This window comes from Odontesthes bonariensis, chromosome 4, assembly GCF_027942865.1.
Source record: "Odontesthes bonariensis isolate fOdoBon6 chromosome 4, fOdoBon6.hap1, whole genome shotgun sequence".
Lineage (NCBI taxonomy): Eukaryota > Metazoa > Chordata > Actinopteri > Atheriniformes > Atherinopsidae > Odontesthes > Odontesthes bonariensis.
Genome location: NC_134509.1, coordinates 20533774 through 20549604, shown reverse-complemented (window position 1 = coordinate 20549604; position 15831 = coordinate 20533774). Strand labels below are relative to the sequence as shown.

At 43.0% G+C, this 15831-nt stretch overlaps 2 protein-coding genes across 2 annotated transcripts in view; both read right to left on the bottom strand.

Moving 5' to 3' along the window:
* The window catches only part of LOC142378662 (integrin alpha-M), a 29884-nt gene extending 26247 nt beyond the window's left edge, over positions 1–3637 (bottom strand). Inside the window, exon 1 of the mRNA XM_075463437.1 lies at positions 3552–3637. Within this exon, the coding sequence (XP_075319552.1) occupies positions 3552–3594 (43 nt within the window). The 5' untranslated portion in view covers positions 3595–3637. The remainder of the gene's footprint in view (positions 1–3551) is intronic.
* A 4984-nt stretch (positions 3638–8621) lies between these two features.
* Positions 8622–15731, bottom strand: LOC142378148 (nicotinate-nucleotide pyrophosphorylase [carboxylating]-like). Its single transcript, XM_075462377.1, has 4 exons — positions 15479–15731; positions 11600–11910; positions 9550–9681; positions 8622–8837 (listed from the first exon to the last, which is right to left on the bottom strand). Exons 1-4 carry the CDS (start codon positions 15729–15731, stop codon positions 8622–8624), a joined length of 912 nt encoding a protein of 303 aa, XP_075318492.1.
* Positions 15732–15831: the final 100 nt, after the last annotated feature.

The window sequence follows — 15831 nt, the reverse complement described above, 5'->3', positions numbered from 1 at the left end:
TTAACTGCACTGTCAGAGGCATCCTTGCACAGCTCGTGAAATGCATCAAAAGGAAGTAAGTGTCTGTCTTTTACGTACAAGCTTGTGAGATGGAGCAATAAACAACACCATTTGTGCAATAGATCTGCGTGACGCGTCTTCAGTAGTAAAACCCCATGTCTTAGCCGGCCGCGGCGTTTGTATTGGTTTTTAAGTTTATACGCCGCAATAGATATGTTCCAAAGTCAGCTGAGAGTCTTCACAAGGCATCAGTTCAATATAAAAATGCAATACAACCACTACCGTGAGCACAAGAAAAGTATGACATCTGAGGAGTGTTTGATTCACATCGATTTCTCCGAAAATTATGCTTGCAAATTGTCTGCAGAGATACAAGCTGTTCACTTTGCATCCTCTCAGCAGCAGGCAACCCTGCATACAGGAATCCTTCATGTGGGTGGAGAGGAGAAACATTTGTGCTTCACCACTATACTGTATCAGCATCTAAAGAGAAAAGTCCACCTGCCATATGGGCGCACATGTCCCCTGTGTTAGATCATGTGAAAACACACTATCCATCAGTCAATGTGGTTTTGTGGCGTGCTGTGGGTGTGTTGCCGCATTGCATTATGGGTGCTCTCTGTTCCCTGTTTATGTGCTGTATTTAGTGCTGTGGTAGAGTTTGTATGTGTTTATGTTTATGTTCTGTACGCAGTGTAGTACAAGGTTTTTGTTCGTGTTGCATTTCAAGTAAATCTGCACCATAACTGAAAGTGGTGAGACGGAAAGTTACTCCCACTTGTTCAATGCATGTGTATTTGGTTGTATTTCACAAGTTGTTCCTGTGAATTGCCTGTCAAAATAAAAGTGCTTGCTGCACAAGACAGACTAGACTGAGACTTTCCCTGAATGCACTTCTACCATTGTTACAATATGAATATAAATATCAATATGGAGATACAGATATATAGATATATATATTTACATTTAAGCTGATATTGTGCCAGACGGTAACTCCAATAAGCGCTCGTTCCAACCAAGGAATGCAGGAAACTGAGACTACAATTCACACAGGCTCACCAGAACTGGACAATAGAAGATTGGAAAAACGTTTCCTGGTCTGACGAGTCTCGAGTTCAGCTGCGATATTTAGACGGTTCAGATGAAAGCATGGATCCATCCTGCCTTGCATTAACGGTTCAGGCTGCTGGTGTAATGGTGTGGGGGATACTTTCTCTGCACACTTTGGGCTCCTTAGTACCAACTGAGCATCGTTTAAATGCAGCAGCCTACCTGAGTGTTGCTGCTGACCATGTTCTTCCCTTTCTGACCACAGTGTACCATCTTCTGTTGGCTGCTTCCAGCAGGATAATGCACCATGTCACAGAGCTCATATCATCTCAAACTGGTTTCTTTAACATAACAATGAGTTCCCTGCACTCCAATGGCCTCCACAGTCACCAGATCAATCCAACAGAGCACCTTTGGGATGTGGTGGAACGGGAGATTCTCATCATAGATGTGCAGCCGACACATCTGCAGCAGCTGCCTGATGCTGTCATGTCAATGTGGAGCAAAATCTCTGAGGAATGTTTCCAACACCTTGTTGAAAGTATGAAGAATTAAGGCAGCTCTGAAGGAACAGGGGGGGGGGGTCCAACCTTTTACTGGCAAGGTGTAGCTGATAAAGTGGCCGGTGATATTTAATTTGTGCACGTCTAATTGTCATGATGATGAATACGTCAATATATCAGACATTGATCGGTTTACACTGAGGTCTTTCTTAATTTTTCTGTGGAAAAACACATTACCTCATTTATATCGCAACAGACTATCTTCAAGGAGCTCTGCTAAAATGTGTTGCTGCTTGATTCAAACCCTGATTACACTTATAGCTCCTGACACAGTTAGCTTTGAAAGACACATCATCACAGGTACCAAAGTGAACACAGGATGTGTGGCTTGGCTGGCATGTGAGACGCAAATGTTCAAAGAATGTTCTTTAAATGCAAGCTCACCATAAACCCATTTTGCCGTTTTGAAAACAGGTTCAAACAGACTCGTCCAGATGCAAAAAAGCTGTAAAAATACATCACTATTCAGACACAGTCTCACAAAATCTATTTTACAATGCTTTACTGTTCCGGTGAATCACATGTTGTCGATAAAGTTTGCTTTTTTTTGTTGGACCCGTGCAGAACCCAGAAATCAGCAACTGACACAAAAAGAAGAAGATGTTGCTCCTCTTGAACAGACTCATCCATTAAGGCAGACAAAGCAGTGCTTTTAAAGGCAAAAGAGAACATCTGTCTCTTCCATTTATGGTCAAAGTGTGTCGCACAGACTAAACTCCTGATGTGACTTGTACACATAGCGCCCCCTGCAGCCCATGTTGAACACACACCAAATCTTAGCTTAGTTCCTCCTATATTCACTTTCTGTTTTTGTTTTACTAGAGATTTTTTACTTTATTAGAGATTTCCTGTTCTCACGCTTATTTTGTGCATTTGAAAAACAACAATATATCTCACATTACGTAGAAGAAGGTTCTCCTCAGCAGTTGGTTGGATCAGTATCAGAGAATTATGTAAAAGTAATAATATACTTTTACTTCAGTAAGTATGTTTTAGTCTTTTAATACGAACAGTGCTGCAGACAAATGACCCAATCACACTCACACTATGAAATATTAATGGTGGTGGTTGACCAAACTATTACATATCAGGCCACAACTCATACTTTGAAAGATATTGATTAATTGGTTGGTAAAAAAAAAATCTGAAAATGATCTCTGAATGTCACTTTCTTCCAGTAGTTTAAAGGAAAAGCAGCAATTTTACGCATTTTAAAAGGTGTAAGTGTGAAATTCTGGTAGATTTATCCAATAAAGGACTTTAGTGATTGTCAGAAATATTTCTGTTAAACTAAAAAGTTCTGTTAGAATTTAACCCATGACACTACGTCACAGTCGCTGGGGAGCTGGACCCGATATTAACCCGATTTAACGTCACCTCCATGTTTTAAGACGGTGGGAGGAAGCCGGAGTGCCCAGAGAGAATCCACGTATGTAAACTCCCCAGAGAACGGTCCCAGCCGCTCTCAAAACATTTGAAATGTCATGAACTTATTTAGAAAAGTAACAAGTAACTAGAGCCGTCAGATAAATGTAAGAGGAGTACAGTCATACTTGAGGGAAATTAACTCCTTGAGACACTGTTGGAACAGTTTGTTTCCTCCAAATTAACCAGCAGTCACCGTCAAAAGGTCTAAACTGTCCTTTTTCACACCAGTGGAAGCAAACTGAGCAGCTTGTGCAGCCCAAATAAATAAAGAAAAGCATTAAATGGTCAAGATTTAGCTTGTATTTAAATGTAGCTGCTTCTCTTAATCCAGTTTTTTTTAAAGCATAAAAAGAATGTTCAGAAAAATCCATTTTAGCCTTAAATGAAAAGTTTCTCAAACCTGAAACTTTACCTTTTCCCTCCTCAACCATAAATCCCCCCAAAGTGTCCCCCTGTAGTTAAATATCAGCTCTTATACGACCCAAAATGAAGGGAAATATTTCATCTTACCAGCAGCCACCATGTAGGTGAACGTGCGACTCCACCCGTGCATCTTTCACATCAAGACGAGCACTGCTGTTGGAGCCTCTTGAAACGTGTGTGCAACACTTCCTGTCAGCTTTTTAAAAAACTGGGTGTTTCCGTAACAGGTGGTTGTGACACTTCTGCTATCACATAACCTTCAGCTAAATGTCTGTGTTCTGTCATGCTTCCTTTTTTCTCTCATTATGCCCCATTTCTCCATGTTTAAAAAGAGCTGCTGACAGTTTTCAAGAAGGAAAAGTCTGCGGTCAAAGAACTATGGTGCAATACTTTGATTTGATCACGCGCATTTAATGGCTGAAGTTGTTCAGAAAGTGTAAAAAAAGTGACAAAGCAGTCATTTTATGAAGGCCTACAGTCAATAACTTCACATATTTGCTGTTTCTTGTCACGTTTGTTTCATGGATCTCATCTTAAACTTATCATTCAGTGTAATAAGAAGCAGGAGTTAAAGGGGAAGTTCGTTTTTTTTTTTTAAACCTGGACCTTATTTCTGGCATAAAATAAGTTCATCTACTCACGATAATAGTTTGGTGAAAGTTGGCGTCCTTCGGAAGATATTTAGATCACTGGAGATCCGCGTATATCCATATAACGGGAGAGAACAGGGCAACAATACAGCCTCTAAATAAGGCATTATCTGTCTTTATTTCACCAATACTTTAAGACCAATGAATGAATGAACGCGTACTATTGCACTGTTAGCTCAGAGCTGCCGTGTTGTTGTTAAGAGCTACGTCTCCTCACATCAGCTGGTAAGCTCTCCCACTGATCAGTGGCTGTCACAGAGAATGGACATCTCCCAAACACAGTGGGGCAAAATGGTATCGTGTGGAGGATATTCTATTAGAGGATGCTGAGCGAGAATTAAACAAGACAAATATATGAAAAAGGAAAAGGCACCAGGCCATTTAAAATCCTATAAACCAAACATGTACATGAAAGTATTCTAAGATTCTTGAAACTCATGAGATTGTAGTGTTCTAATACTGTCCAATGATGATGATGCATTGTCTTTTTGTTCAGATTATCGATGGTACAAAGACTCAAAGAACACTTTACCCTGGGGGGCTCTGCTGTGTAATCCAGGCCATCAGGTGTTGGTCTACACCTGCCACAGCTTCCCCTGCAGCACAGAAGGACCGATGGTGTTGAAAGCACTGGAGAAGTAAAAAAAACATGACTCTCACAGTGCTCCCAGTGTCCTCCAGCAAGTAGATCACAGCATCATCCACTCAGATGCCAAGTCAGGACCAGCACAGTAGCTACTTAGGGTCGGAGGTGGCTCAGAATGCTCTAAGATCTTCATCAGGTGGGAGGTTAAGGCAACACATCTGTAGTGGTTTGGTTCCCTGGGGAGGGAACAGGAAGTCACAGGACGTCTTCCACAGGGCTCTCTCCAGTATGTGGCTCAGGTTGAACTGGTATGTGATGCCACGTCAGGTGTGAATTTGTACATAATCCGCGATAGCGATGCCACTTCAGGTGCATGGTATCTTTTACTGTTGCTTATTTTTAATTAATTTTAATTATTATATTTGAGTATGGAGTATGGAGTGCCGGACTCCTTGATATGGGCTGTTCGGTCCCTGTATGACCGGTGTCAGAGTTTGGTCCACATTGCCGGCAGTAAGTCGGACATGTTTCCTGTGAGGGTTGGACTCCGTCAGGGCTGCCCTTTGTCACAGATTCTGTTCATAATTTTTATGGACAGAATTTCTAGGCGCAGCCAGGGCGTTGAGGGGGTCCGTTTTGGCGACCTCAGAATCGGGTCTCTGCTTTTTGCGGACGATGCAGTTCTGTTGGCGTCGTCGGGCCGTGACCTTCAGCTCTCGCTGGAGCGGTTCGCAGCCGAGTGTGAAGCGGCTGGGATGAGAATCAGCACCTCCAAATCCGAGACCATGGTCCTCGGCCGGAAAAGGGTGGAATGCTCTCTCCGGGTCGGGAATGAGATCCTTCCCCAAGTGGAGGAGTTCAAGTATCTTGGGGTCTTGTTCACGAGTGAGGGACGAATGGAGCAGGAGATTGACAGGCGGATCGGTGCGGCGTCTGCAGTGATGCGGGCTCTGCACCGGCCCGTCGTGGTGAAGAAGGATCTGAGCCAGAAGGCGAAGCTCTCGATTTACCGGTCAATCTACGTTCCTACCCTCACCTATGGTCACGAACTGTGGGTAGTGACCGAAAGAACGAGATCGCGAATACAAGCGGCCGAAATGAGTTTCCTCCGCAGGGTGTCTGGGCTCTCCCTTAGAGATAGGGTGAGAAGCTCGGTCATCCGGGAGGGGCTCGGAGTAGAACCGCTGCTCCTCCGCATCGAGAGGAGTCAGATGAGGTGGCTCGGGTATCTGGTTAGGATGCCTCCTGGACGCCTCCCCGGTGAGGTGTTCCGGGCCCGTCCCACTGGGAGGAGGCCCCGGGGAAGACCCAGGACACGTTGGAGAGACTATGTTTCTCGGCTGGCCTGTGAACGCCTCGGGGTCCCCCCAGAAGAGCTGGAGGAAGTGGCCGGGGACAGGGACGTCTGGGCTTCTCTGCTTAGGCTGCTGCCCCCACGACCCGATCCCCGGAAAAGCAGAAGATAATGGATGGATGGATGGATATTATATTTGTTTCTCTTTATATTCTTTTATGTAATTTTAATGCTTCTTCCACTCCCCGCTGCAATGCTTTTATTTTATGTAAAGAACTTTGAATTGTTTTGTACATGAAATGTGCTATAAAAAATTTAAAAAAATGTCATCACCTTGCAGAGCTACACTCACCGAGCAGTCTGTAGCTGATGCTGTCTTGTCCAGTGGATTTCAAAGTGCAATCAAAGTGTCACATGATCTTATGTATACACCTGTTCAGAAAGGCCTCAGAGGCCACAACAAGCAAGCAACACCCTGAAGACCGAGGAGTTCTCAAACAGGTCAGGGACAAAGTTGTGGAGTACCAATCAGGGTTGGGTTATAAAATAATATCTGAATCTTTGAAAATTCCCCCATTAAATCCATCATCACAAGAGGAAAAAGAATATGGCACCATAACAAACCTGCCTAAAACTCACATTAATCAGAGAGGCAACAAAGAGACCAAAGCCAACCCTGAAGGAGCTGAAAAGCTCCACAGAGGAGGCTGCTGCATCCGTTCATAGGACCACTATGAGCTGTACACTCCACAGACCTGGGCTTTATGGAAGAGTGGCCAGAAAGAAAGCCACTGCTCATAGAAAAGTTAAAATATGGAGGATCCATTCAGATTCAGGAACCTTTATTAATGCCCCAGGGGGCGATTGTGGGGGAAGTTCCCTGCTCAGGTCTTTTTGGCCATCAAGAAAAATGCTATTCTATGTCTGACACAAACCCAACCCCTCTCATCACTTAGAGGACACCATCCCCACAGAGTGTTTCACAAAAGGCTCAATATGAGAAAAAAAATTGTCTTTTTGAACATTAAATTAGGTTTGAATATTCTAAAAGACCCCTAAAATAAAATGATGATGAATGAGCTTAACGTGTTCTCTTCAAAAAGTGGAGAGGTGGTGGTTTTCAAACATTTTTCTCTGTTGATCTGGATGCTGTACTCCTGGGCTGATTTCTGCTGGTAAAACTGGCAAATTTGTTTTTTTTACATCTGTTATGATGTGCCTTCCAAAGCCCAAGAAATGCCTGGAATAAGAACAATAAGAACAAAATCCAGACACACTTAAGAGGAGACGTCTAGGGTGCAGATCAGCAAGAGGATGGAGAAAAGGGAAGGAAGTTTAAACCATTTCTTCGTTTGATCATCACTGGACGTTTGAGATCGCCGGTACAGCAGAAACATCAGAAAGGCAACATTATTTATTTATTTATTTATTTTACTGGAACATGGCTACAGGAATAACTCTAACAGCTCTCCGTGCAGCTTTGAGACTACACGGGCAGACAGCGACTGCAGACAGAGCGGTAACTGTAAAGGAGGAGGATTACAGATACAGATGGTACAATCCTGGACATGTCCCTGTCACATCTGCACCCCAGATGTTGATCTGTTGGCTGTGAGTTTCTGTCCATGTTGTCTGCTGAGAGTGCACCTGTGTGACCTGCTGACGCTGTGTGTGACATCATCAGCTAAGTTGTTGCCAAGCTACAAAAATAGCATCCCAACCCATTCATAGTGATTTCTGAGGATTTCTACCACACCTTCCTCTCTGCTGCACTTCAACTTTCTAAATGATCGTCAGCTGAAATTTATCTTGTTTTGTCATCTATTTCTGACACATCTTTAATAATAATTTGTACCGCAGCAATGAGACAAGTATTACTTAATTGAATTGAAAAGTAGCAGTTTTTACACATTATACTCACAGTATTGGTCCATTTCATGTTGTTTTGAGCTGTGTTGAGATCTGTGAAGACGCTGGAAGCTGTCGTTGCATTTCTGCTCTTATTTAAACTGTGAAAAGTATTCAGTATATTTAATGTTCTGCTCTACCTTTCAGTTAGCATATTTTTCTTGACTTTAATCTGTGATATTAAAATAAATTGTGGCAGTTAACCTGCCTAGGTCATCTTCACAACTAGATTTATTGCTAAAAGTGAGTAATTTATGCCATAACTTTTTAAATTTTTATACTTTTAGCATTAAGTTAAGAATGCAAAGACACATTTTTCCACAAAGTTTTTCTTCTGAGTGAGAACATTAAACGGTGAAGAGACTTTTAGGACAGATGGTCTAAGCCTGTGAGTCGCAGTAATAAATTGGAGTGAAGGAGACACTTTAGAGATCCAGAGGTGGAAAAATAAGCACATCTGCATGGCTAAACCCATATTTTAAACTAAGACTAACCAGCCTTTCTGTACCATATAAGTACGGTCATAGCTTGCCCCCCATATTCTGTGATGTCTCTGCAGGTTGAGTTTCAATCAGTCCACTTTCTATTCCACTTTTTATTCTGTAAATGACAGAGAAACAGGATGTGAATTATTTTTTAACCCAGAATAGACCACTGAAGTTCACGCTGTACATAAATGAACACACTGGAGAATGTTTCTTTTTGTCAACAATAGTTTATCAAATTGGTTTTCTGTACATGCTGTTTGCAGAAGGCTTTTGAACCTTCAGAGAGAAGTCTGCCACTGGGCATCCCTGGGTAATGCAGCCCAGAGAAATGATGTCCACATATGAGGAGAAATACAAAGCTAGGTTCTCTGGGGTGACTCCTCCGCTGGCTTCTATCAGAAGAGTGGGAAACTCCTTCTTTAGTCTACGTGCTGCGACGTGGAGCTCCTGTAGGTGAGAAATACGATGATGGAGAGTTGCTCGTTCCATGCAGCGACAACAAGAAACAACCGTGTGTTTCTTTAAAGGGATAGTTCGCCTCTTTTGACATGAAGCTGTATGACATCCCATATTAGCAATATCATATATGAACATTTTCTTACCCCCTGCTGCGTCCTGTGAGCCGAGTTCCAGCCTCGTTTTGGTGTTGACGAAAGTAGTACGGCTAGTTGGCTGGGGTCTCAAAAATAAAGCGTCTTGCTTTTCAAAACAATATGCGTTTAAAAGAGTAATACATTTGAGTTACAAAATCATTCATCCAGAAAAAGTCAGACCTCACAATCGCTTGGCTCTATTTTTGCCTCCCTTCATATCAATGCATACAGCTACCTGCCGACAGCCGCACCTGTCACGATGTTTACTGCTCGGAAGCAGGGGAGTTCTCGGTCAACACAGCGAGGTCTGAGTTTTTCCTCCACAACGATTTTGTGATGCAAATGTATTACTCTTTTGAACGCATATTGTTTTGAGAAGCAAAACGCTTTATTTTTGCGACCCCAGCCAACTAACCGGACTACTTTCATCAACACCAAAACTCAGCTGGAACTCTGCTCACAGGACACAGCGGGGGGTAAGTCAATGTTCATAAATGATATTGCTAAGATGGGATGTCATACAGCTTCATGTCAAAAGAGGCGAACTATCCCTTTAAGCTTTCTACCTGTGGTTGAAAGTTGTCCAACATGGCGATGTCCGCTCCCGCTGCAGCGGCCTCTCTGCCCTCCTCTGCGGAACAGCACTCAACCTCGATCTTACTGCTGAAGCCGCACACTGAGCGCGCCGCTTTAACAGCCTGGAGAACGAACGGGGTTCAGAGTACTGTGAGCACATCTGAACTTATGACAGTGGCCAGACTTGTGCAACATTTACAGAAACAAACCAAAGAGGAAGTAAAGAGGAGCCGGTGACTTTCTGATTTGAGTGTTTTATGGAGGAGTCAGTCGGTCAAATTCAAATTCTCTCTCAGATTCTATTACTATTCAATCATTTAAAAAATTTAGTCCCCAAAAATGGGATTTTAAAGGTCCCATGACATGCTTTCCCATGTTTTCTGGCTTGTCTGCAACATTAAAATACGCATATTTGAGTATTCCTTAGAAGAAACTGGTTTTATCCAGTATCAGTCTCCCACTCACTAAACTTTCTTTCTGCATCCTTTTCACTCGCACATCAAAGTGGGTGGAAGGCAGGATTGGTGGAATTTCAACAGGGTGCTTTGTTTTTGCTTCAGAGATGTCTCCAAGAAAATGTGTTTTTTGACCCTTTTCAACTTCCCCAAAGACTCAGAGATCCTGGATTGGAGTAGAGTTGTTTATTTTTAATAAACTGGGCAGCAGCACTGTTGGGAAAAGGTTTGGATTTGTTCGCTACGCTTCACAGAACCAGCACGACGCTGAAGCTAAACATAGAGGCTGTTCCAACACTAAAGAGGCACAAATCTGAACCTTAAAGCTGCAGTCTGCAGGATTTGTTGTTGTCATACGTAAAGTCCTAATTTTTGGCATTTTAAGAGTTTACATGATCTATCAGAACGCTTGAAGTTGAAAACGGTGACCTCCGTAGTCGCAAAATGCAAGAAATGCTTATTTTTTAACCGAAAAATAAAAAGTTATTCAACTTCCTGTCCCGCCCCATCAAAACACATGACAACTCGTGCACGTAGACGTGCACGCCAGATGCGCTTACACGACTCCTCATTCATCAACTCACCTGTCATTTGCGATCATGGAAGACACAGTAAGTAGACTAGCCCGTAATGAAGTTCAATAGTCTAGATAAATCAGCGTGGGGACGAGCCTACCTTGTATCGCGCGTGCACAATCGGTGATTGACAGGCAGCAGAGCCCAGCTCGTAACCTGATTGGTTACCTTTTACCGGTCCGGTCTGCAATTTTGTAAACAAACCTGCTGGCTTTGGAGGGACCTAGCGGGACATATAGGGGACCTAGAGAACTCTTTTTTTTTTGTATTGGGGTATTTAATGTACTACTTTCAGAATCCCCGGACAGTTCCAGGCATTATGCTTGAAAAAGAGTTGCAGACTGCAGCTTTAAGTGGTGAATGAGACTGTTTCAACTGTCTGTGTTGCGTTGGCATTAGACGTATGAATGGATTTTAGCACAAACATCATGCTTACACTTAGTAAAAAAAATCCAATGAGACTGTAAATATGGCCGCACCGTCAACAGAGAAAGGCATGAAAGACAAATATTCACGTACTATCAAAGTTTCTTTGACCCTTGGACCCTCACCAATTAGTTTTTGTTGTCTGAATTTAACCAAACAGTGAGTGAGAGACAAACTAACAGGGGGACAATTGCATCAGGCTACAAATGGAGTGCTCCGGGCGAACTTGAATCCCCAGGACAAAGATCCCCTGACTTGTAATCTTCCTTCCAGATTCTTGTTTGCTCGTTGACATGAAACATGCTCGAGCATGAGGCTGGAAGGGTTTCATGAAATGTAAAATAATAACATGAGAAACATTGACGTTTACAATGATGGATGTGTGATTGCTTCAAGCAGAAAAGGACAAACCCTTTAGACTTTGTTAGTATAATGGCATTAATGCAGTGCGCCGTATCTGGACTCTGCTCTGATATCCTGCTGCACGTTCAGCCTGTACGACCGTTGCTTTCTGATCGCAGGGCCACCAGGTCCACGTTTGCTCTTTTTAATGAACTGTGACTGATCTTGGTGCAGCCTCCTACCTCTGTGATGCTTCCTGATGCCCAGACGTGGTTGTCTTTCAGCATCACCATCCCACTCAGGTCCTGTCTGTGCATGGACACGCCGCCCACCAACATGGCGTACTTCTCTACCAGCCGAAAGCCTGGGGTGGTCTTACGCGTGCCAGCCACTTCTCCGTGCCAGTCGCTGGCGTCTGCCATTGTTTTGAGCTGAGAACAGCGAGTGGCGATCCCCGAGGCCCGGGCTAGGCAGTTAAGGGCCGGCCTTTCTCCAAGGAGGAGGCATCTCGCCGGGCCTCTCACCACAGCAGCCAGGGTGACAGCATCTGGACCTGTCAATGTTTGTTGAAAGGTACAGACGAAGATCAACTCAGCTGACAAACTGCCAGAGATAGTATTTGAGTGGATAAATCAATGATTTGGATTGTAAAACTGAATGTGTCATTCAATCATTGATAACATACCTCGGGGGCTACTTCTGTACCCTCTGGGTACATTTTAGTTTCATATATACTTTTTTCTCAAGATACTGACAGACTTATTTGTGTTTTGGTGAGAGATAACCACATAGATCTGAGGTTCAAATTCAAATTGCACGTGATTAAAGGCGTCTCTAACTCTTTACTCTTCTCCTCAAACAACTTTTAAAGTAAGTTGGATACTAAACAGCCCTGACATCACATCATATAAAAAGATTAGCTTAGCACAGCCCCTGCATTTTTCCTGTTGATCTGATGGCAGCTGAACATGTCGGCTTCATAACATGATTTCCTCAGTGAACGGCGGCGATTTCAGAACAAATCACTTCATTAAGCTACAGGACAACATGTTGTAGTTATGAAAGTAAATGCAGGGCATATCTTGTGTTTTGTGAATAACTGTTTTATCGTCAATTTAACATTGAAGATGTAGCAATTTCGCCAGAGAATGGGAGAGGCTGTCCGGCTTCCCGTGTTGTCTCTGAATACATTTGCATCACAAAATCGTTGTGCAGGAAAACGTCAGACCTCACAATCGCTTGGGTCTATTTTCTCTCCCTTCGTATCACAGCGTGCTGCCGCCTGCTGACAGCCGCGCCTGTTTCACAGTGTTTACTGCTCAGAAGCAGGGGACTGCTCGGTCTGCACGGTCTACACAGCGTGCAGTGATACGAAGGGAGAGAAAATAGCACCAAGCGATTGTGAGGTCTGACTTTTTCCTGGAGAACAATTTTGTGATGCAAATGTATTACTCTTTTGAACGCATATTGTTTTGAGAAGCAAAACACTTTATTTTTGTAGCCCCAGCCAACTAGCCGGACTACTTTCATCAACACCAAAACGAGGCTGGAACTCGGCTCACAGGACGCAGCAGGGGGTAAGTCAATGTTCATAAATGATATTGCTAGTATGGGATGTCATACAGCTTCATGTCAAAAGAGGCGAACCATCCCTTTAACATGACAAGATTCAGTCACATTATGTTCCTCCCAGCTTCAATCAGACATGGTGAAGCAGTGATCACTTCTGTCTCAAACATGGATAAAACACCTTAAACTACTTTATGCAGTCAGATTGTTTGCAGAACCATCTCATACTTGCATAAAAATGGATAACCTCGTGCACAGGCTTGTTGAATGAGGACTTTGTCTAACTTCACACTTGCAGAGCTTTCACAGTCATGAGGGAAATTATCGGCTCTAGAAAAACTAAAATGGACTCTTTTATCTGGAGTTATTTTCCTGTTCATTTGGTGCTGTAAAACACATTTAGCCTGCTATCTAATAATCCTTGAAATATGGATGATGTAGGAAAGTTTGGACAGCGCTCATATCTGATGGATTCCTCTGATTTTTTTTGCCTGTTTGTTAATATGACCATATGCAGTAAAAGCTTGTGCTGTGACCGCCGTCCTGAATGAAACATGAAGCTGACATGTTCAGCTGCCATCAGATCAAGTCTATACCTTCTTTCTGTGTATTTGCTGGGCATACTTGTCATACTAGACACAGCTATGTTATAACTAATTCTTTTTAACTTTGCTATCTTCTGCCTTGGGATGGCACGAGCCACTACAACCCTGAACGCGTAATATGGGCGTCCCCTGTTTTAAAAGTCAGCAGCCGCCACTGATCTAAAGTGATGTTGTGGTCAGCTCGACTAACTTTCATCTTCACTACACCTGTTTCTGCTGAGCTCAGATCTGCTCATCTCTGTGCAAAGAGGAAGAAGACACAGCAGAGTCATGCAGAGTCACAAGATGGAAATCTTATTGGTGGAATTGGCCACATGTTTTTCTCACATTGTGTCCTCTTAAAGGGGAACCGCTTTTTTGATGTTTACTGCTGTCTCCGGTATTTGCCTAATTTTGATTCTTCTCAACCTGCTTCAGAATGGCAAGTCATGTGCATGTCCAAAAAGGTCCGTAAAAGCACCATAAACGTCCGTTTATGGTAATCCATATCAAATTTCGTTGTGAAAAGTTGCTTCTGTCGTGTTTTATTTGACATTTTGTAAATCCCATTGAGTTCTCTTGAAGACTGGATGTTCGTTGATATTACTCCGCCACCAGTGTGGAGTATAGCAAGTCAGATTCAACTGCTGAGCGGAAGTTTATCCACGGCTGTGAGGTGGCTAAGAAAATAGTGCGAGCATGAACGAGCTGCCAAATAAAACACGACAGAAGCAACTTTTCGCAACGAAATTTGATATGGATTACCAGTGCACACCCGTAACCACTCCGGTGAGTTGATGATTTTGAAAACGGACGTTTATGGTGCTTTTATGGACCTTTTTGGACATGCGCATGACTTGCCATTCTGAAGCAGGTTGAGATGAATCAAAATTAGGCAAATACCGGAGACAGCAGTAAACATCAAAAAAGCGGTGAGGGGGGTTCTAAAACATTGCAGACGACTCATAAAAGAGGCTTAATATTGAAAATACCGCAGTTCCCCTTTAAATAAAAAAAAACAAACATGCTAAGTGTAGGTTAAAACTTGATTTTCACCAGAACTGGTCTTGATTAACCACCACACAACCAGCCATGTCATCTTCAGAAAGGATGGTTTTCCAGCCTTATGTGTTGAGAGTCCACGCCCGTCATTCATCTATCTATATGTTAATGATTTTGAAGTTATCAATTTGACTCCATCAGGATTTCTTTTACTCAGACCTTAAAGCACTCAGAACCACACAGGAAAAATGGCATTGAGTTAACCAACAATATGCAGTTCAACGATGAGGTTCTGGAGAAAAAGCAGGGGAACATTCACACTAGATTAAAGCTTTTAGTTGAGAGTTTCTTTAGTAACCAGCTGAACATGAGAGAGAGAGAGAGAGAGAGAGAGAGAGAGATACATACATACATACATACATACATACATACATACATACATACATACATACATACATACATTCATTTCCTATGCCTGCTTAGTCCAGTTCAGGGTCACGGGATATTACACACTGGTTGAACATGCAAACGCCACACAGAAAGGCTCCAGCCAGGATTTGAACCAGGAACCTTCCTGCAGTGCTAACCACCACATCTGTGCCTGAGAACGGATGTGAAACAGATAAATCTCATGCTAGATTTGTTAACTTTCTCAGGTTATAGTTGTACTTTTTGCATAGTTTTAATTTGATTTGATAGGCTGACGGGTGCATTTCTTCCTGTAGTTTTCTCTCTAGTTTTACAAACATATGCAAATCAGTTGAATTCTTTTGTTATATATATATTGCTCCAAATCACAGTCCAATTCAAGCCAATTATAGTCCATTCAAATTCATTACAAGCCAAATTAGTCCAATTTTAAAAGAAAAGGCCTTGGTCTTACAGGAAAGAGGGGTCAACAACCATCACAACGCCTGGCCAGGGATCTAATAGTTGGGTTTATGGAGGCAGTTGTGTGATGCCTACCGATCTCAGCTCCTTCCTCATAAATCCACTCCACAGAGCAGCCGACCTCAGTGAACACGGCTGTGAAGAAAGGGGTCCCTGCCAGGATGCTGTGTGGAGTTTTACACAACAACCTCGCTTCGACTTCCTCTGATCCTACGCACACTCCTGCTGGGTCAAAGTTTGGTGTGTCCTCTGCGAGCCACTCTCGTGCCAGCCGGGTCAGTGCATGGCCTGGGACTGAGTGTGCTGCCGGGTGTTTTGATGCAGACATACTACAAAACCTGCATGTAAATGAAAGGATACTTGTAAACTTTGTTGTTTGATGTGAAAATAGGAAGTGAAAGGAGTGGGCAGACAGTTTAAAGGTTTCA

Bases quoted from the DNA above. Each gene is read 5' to 3' on its own strand.
- LOC142378148 (XM_075462377.1), bottom strand. From the start codon at position 15,731: ATGTCTGCATCAAAACACCCGGCAGCACACTCAGTCCCAGGCCATGCA. The intron at 11,911-15,478 runs GTAGGCATCACA...AAACATTGACAG, and splicing joins TGAGGAAGGAGCTGAGATCG to GTCCAGATGCTGTCACCCTG. The intron at 9,682-11,599 runs GTAGGAGGCTGC...TTCGTTCTCCAG, and splicing joins CATCAGGAAGCATCACAGAG to GCTGTTAAAGCGGCGCGCTC.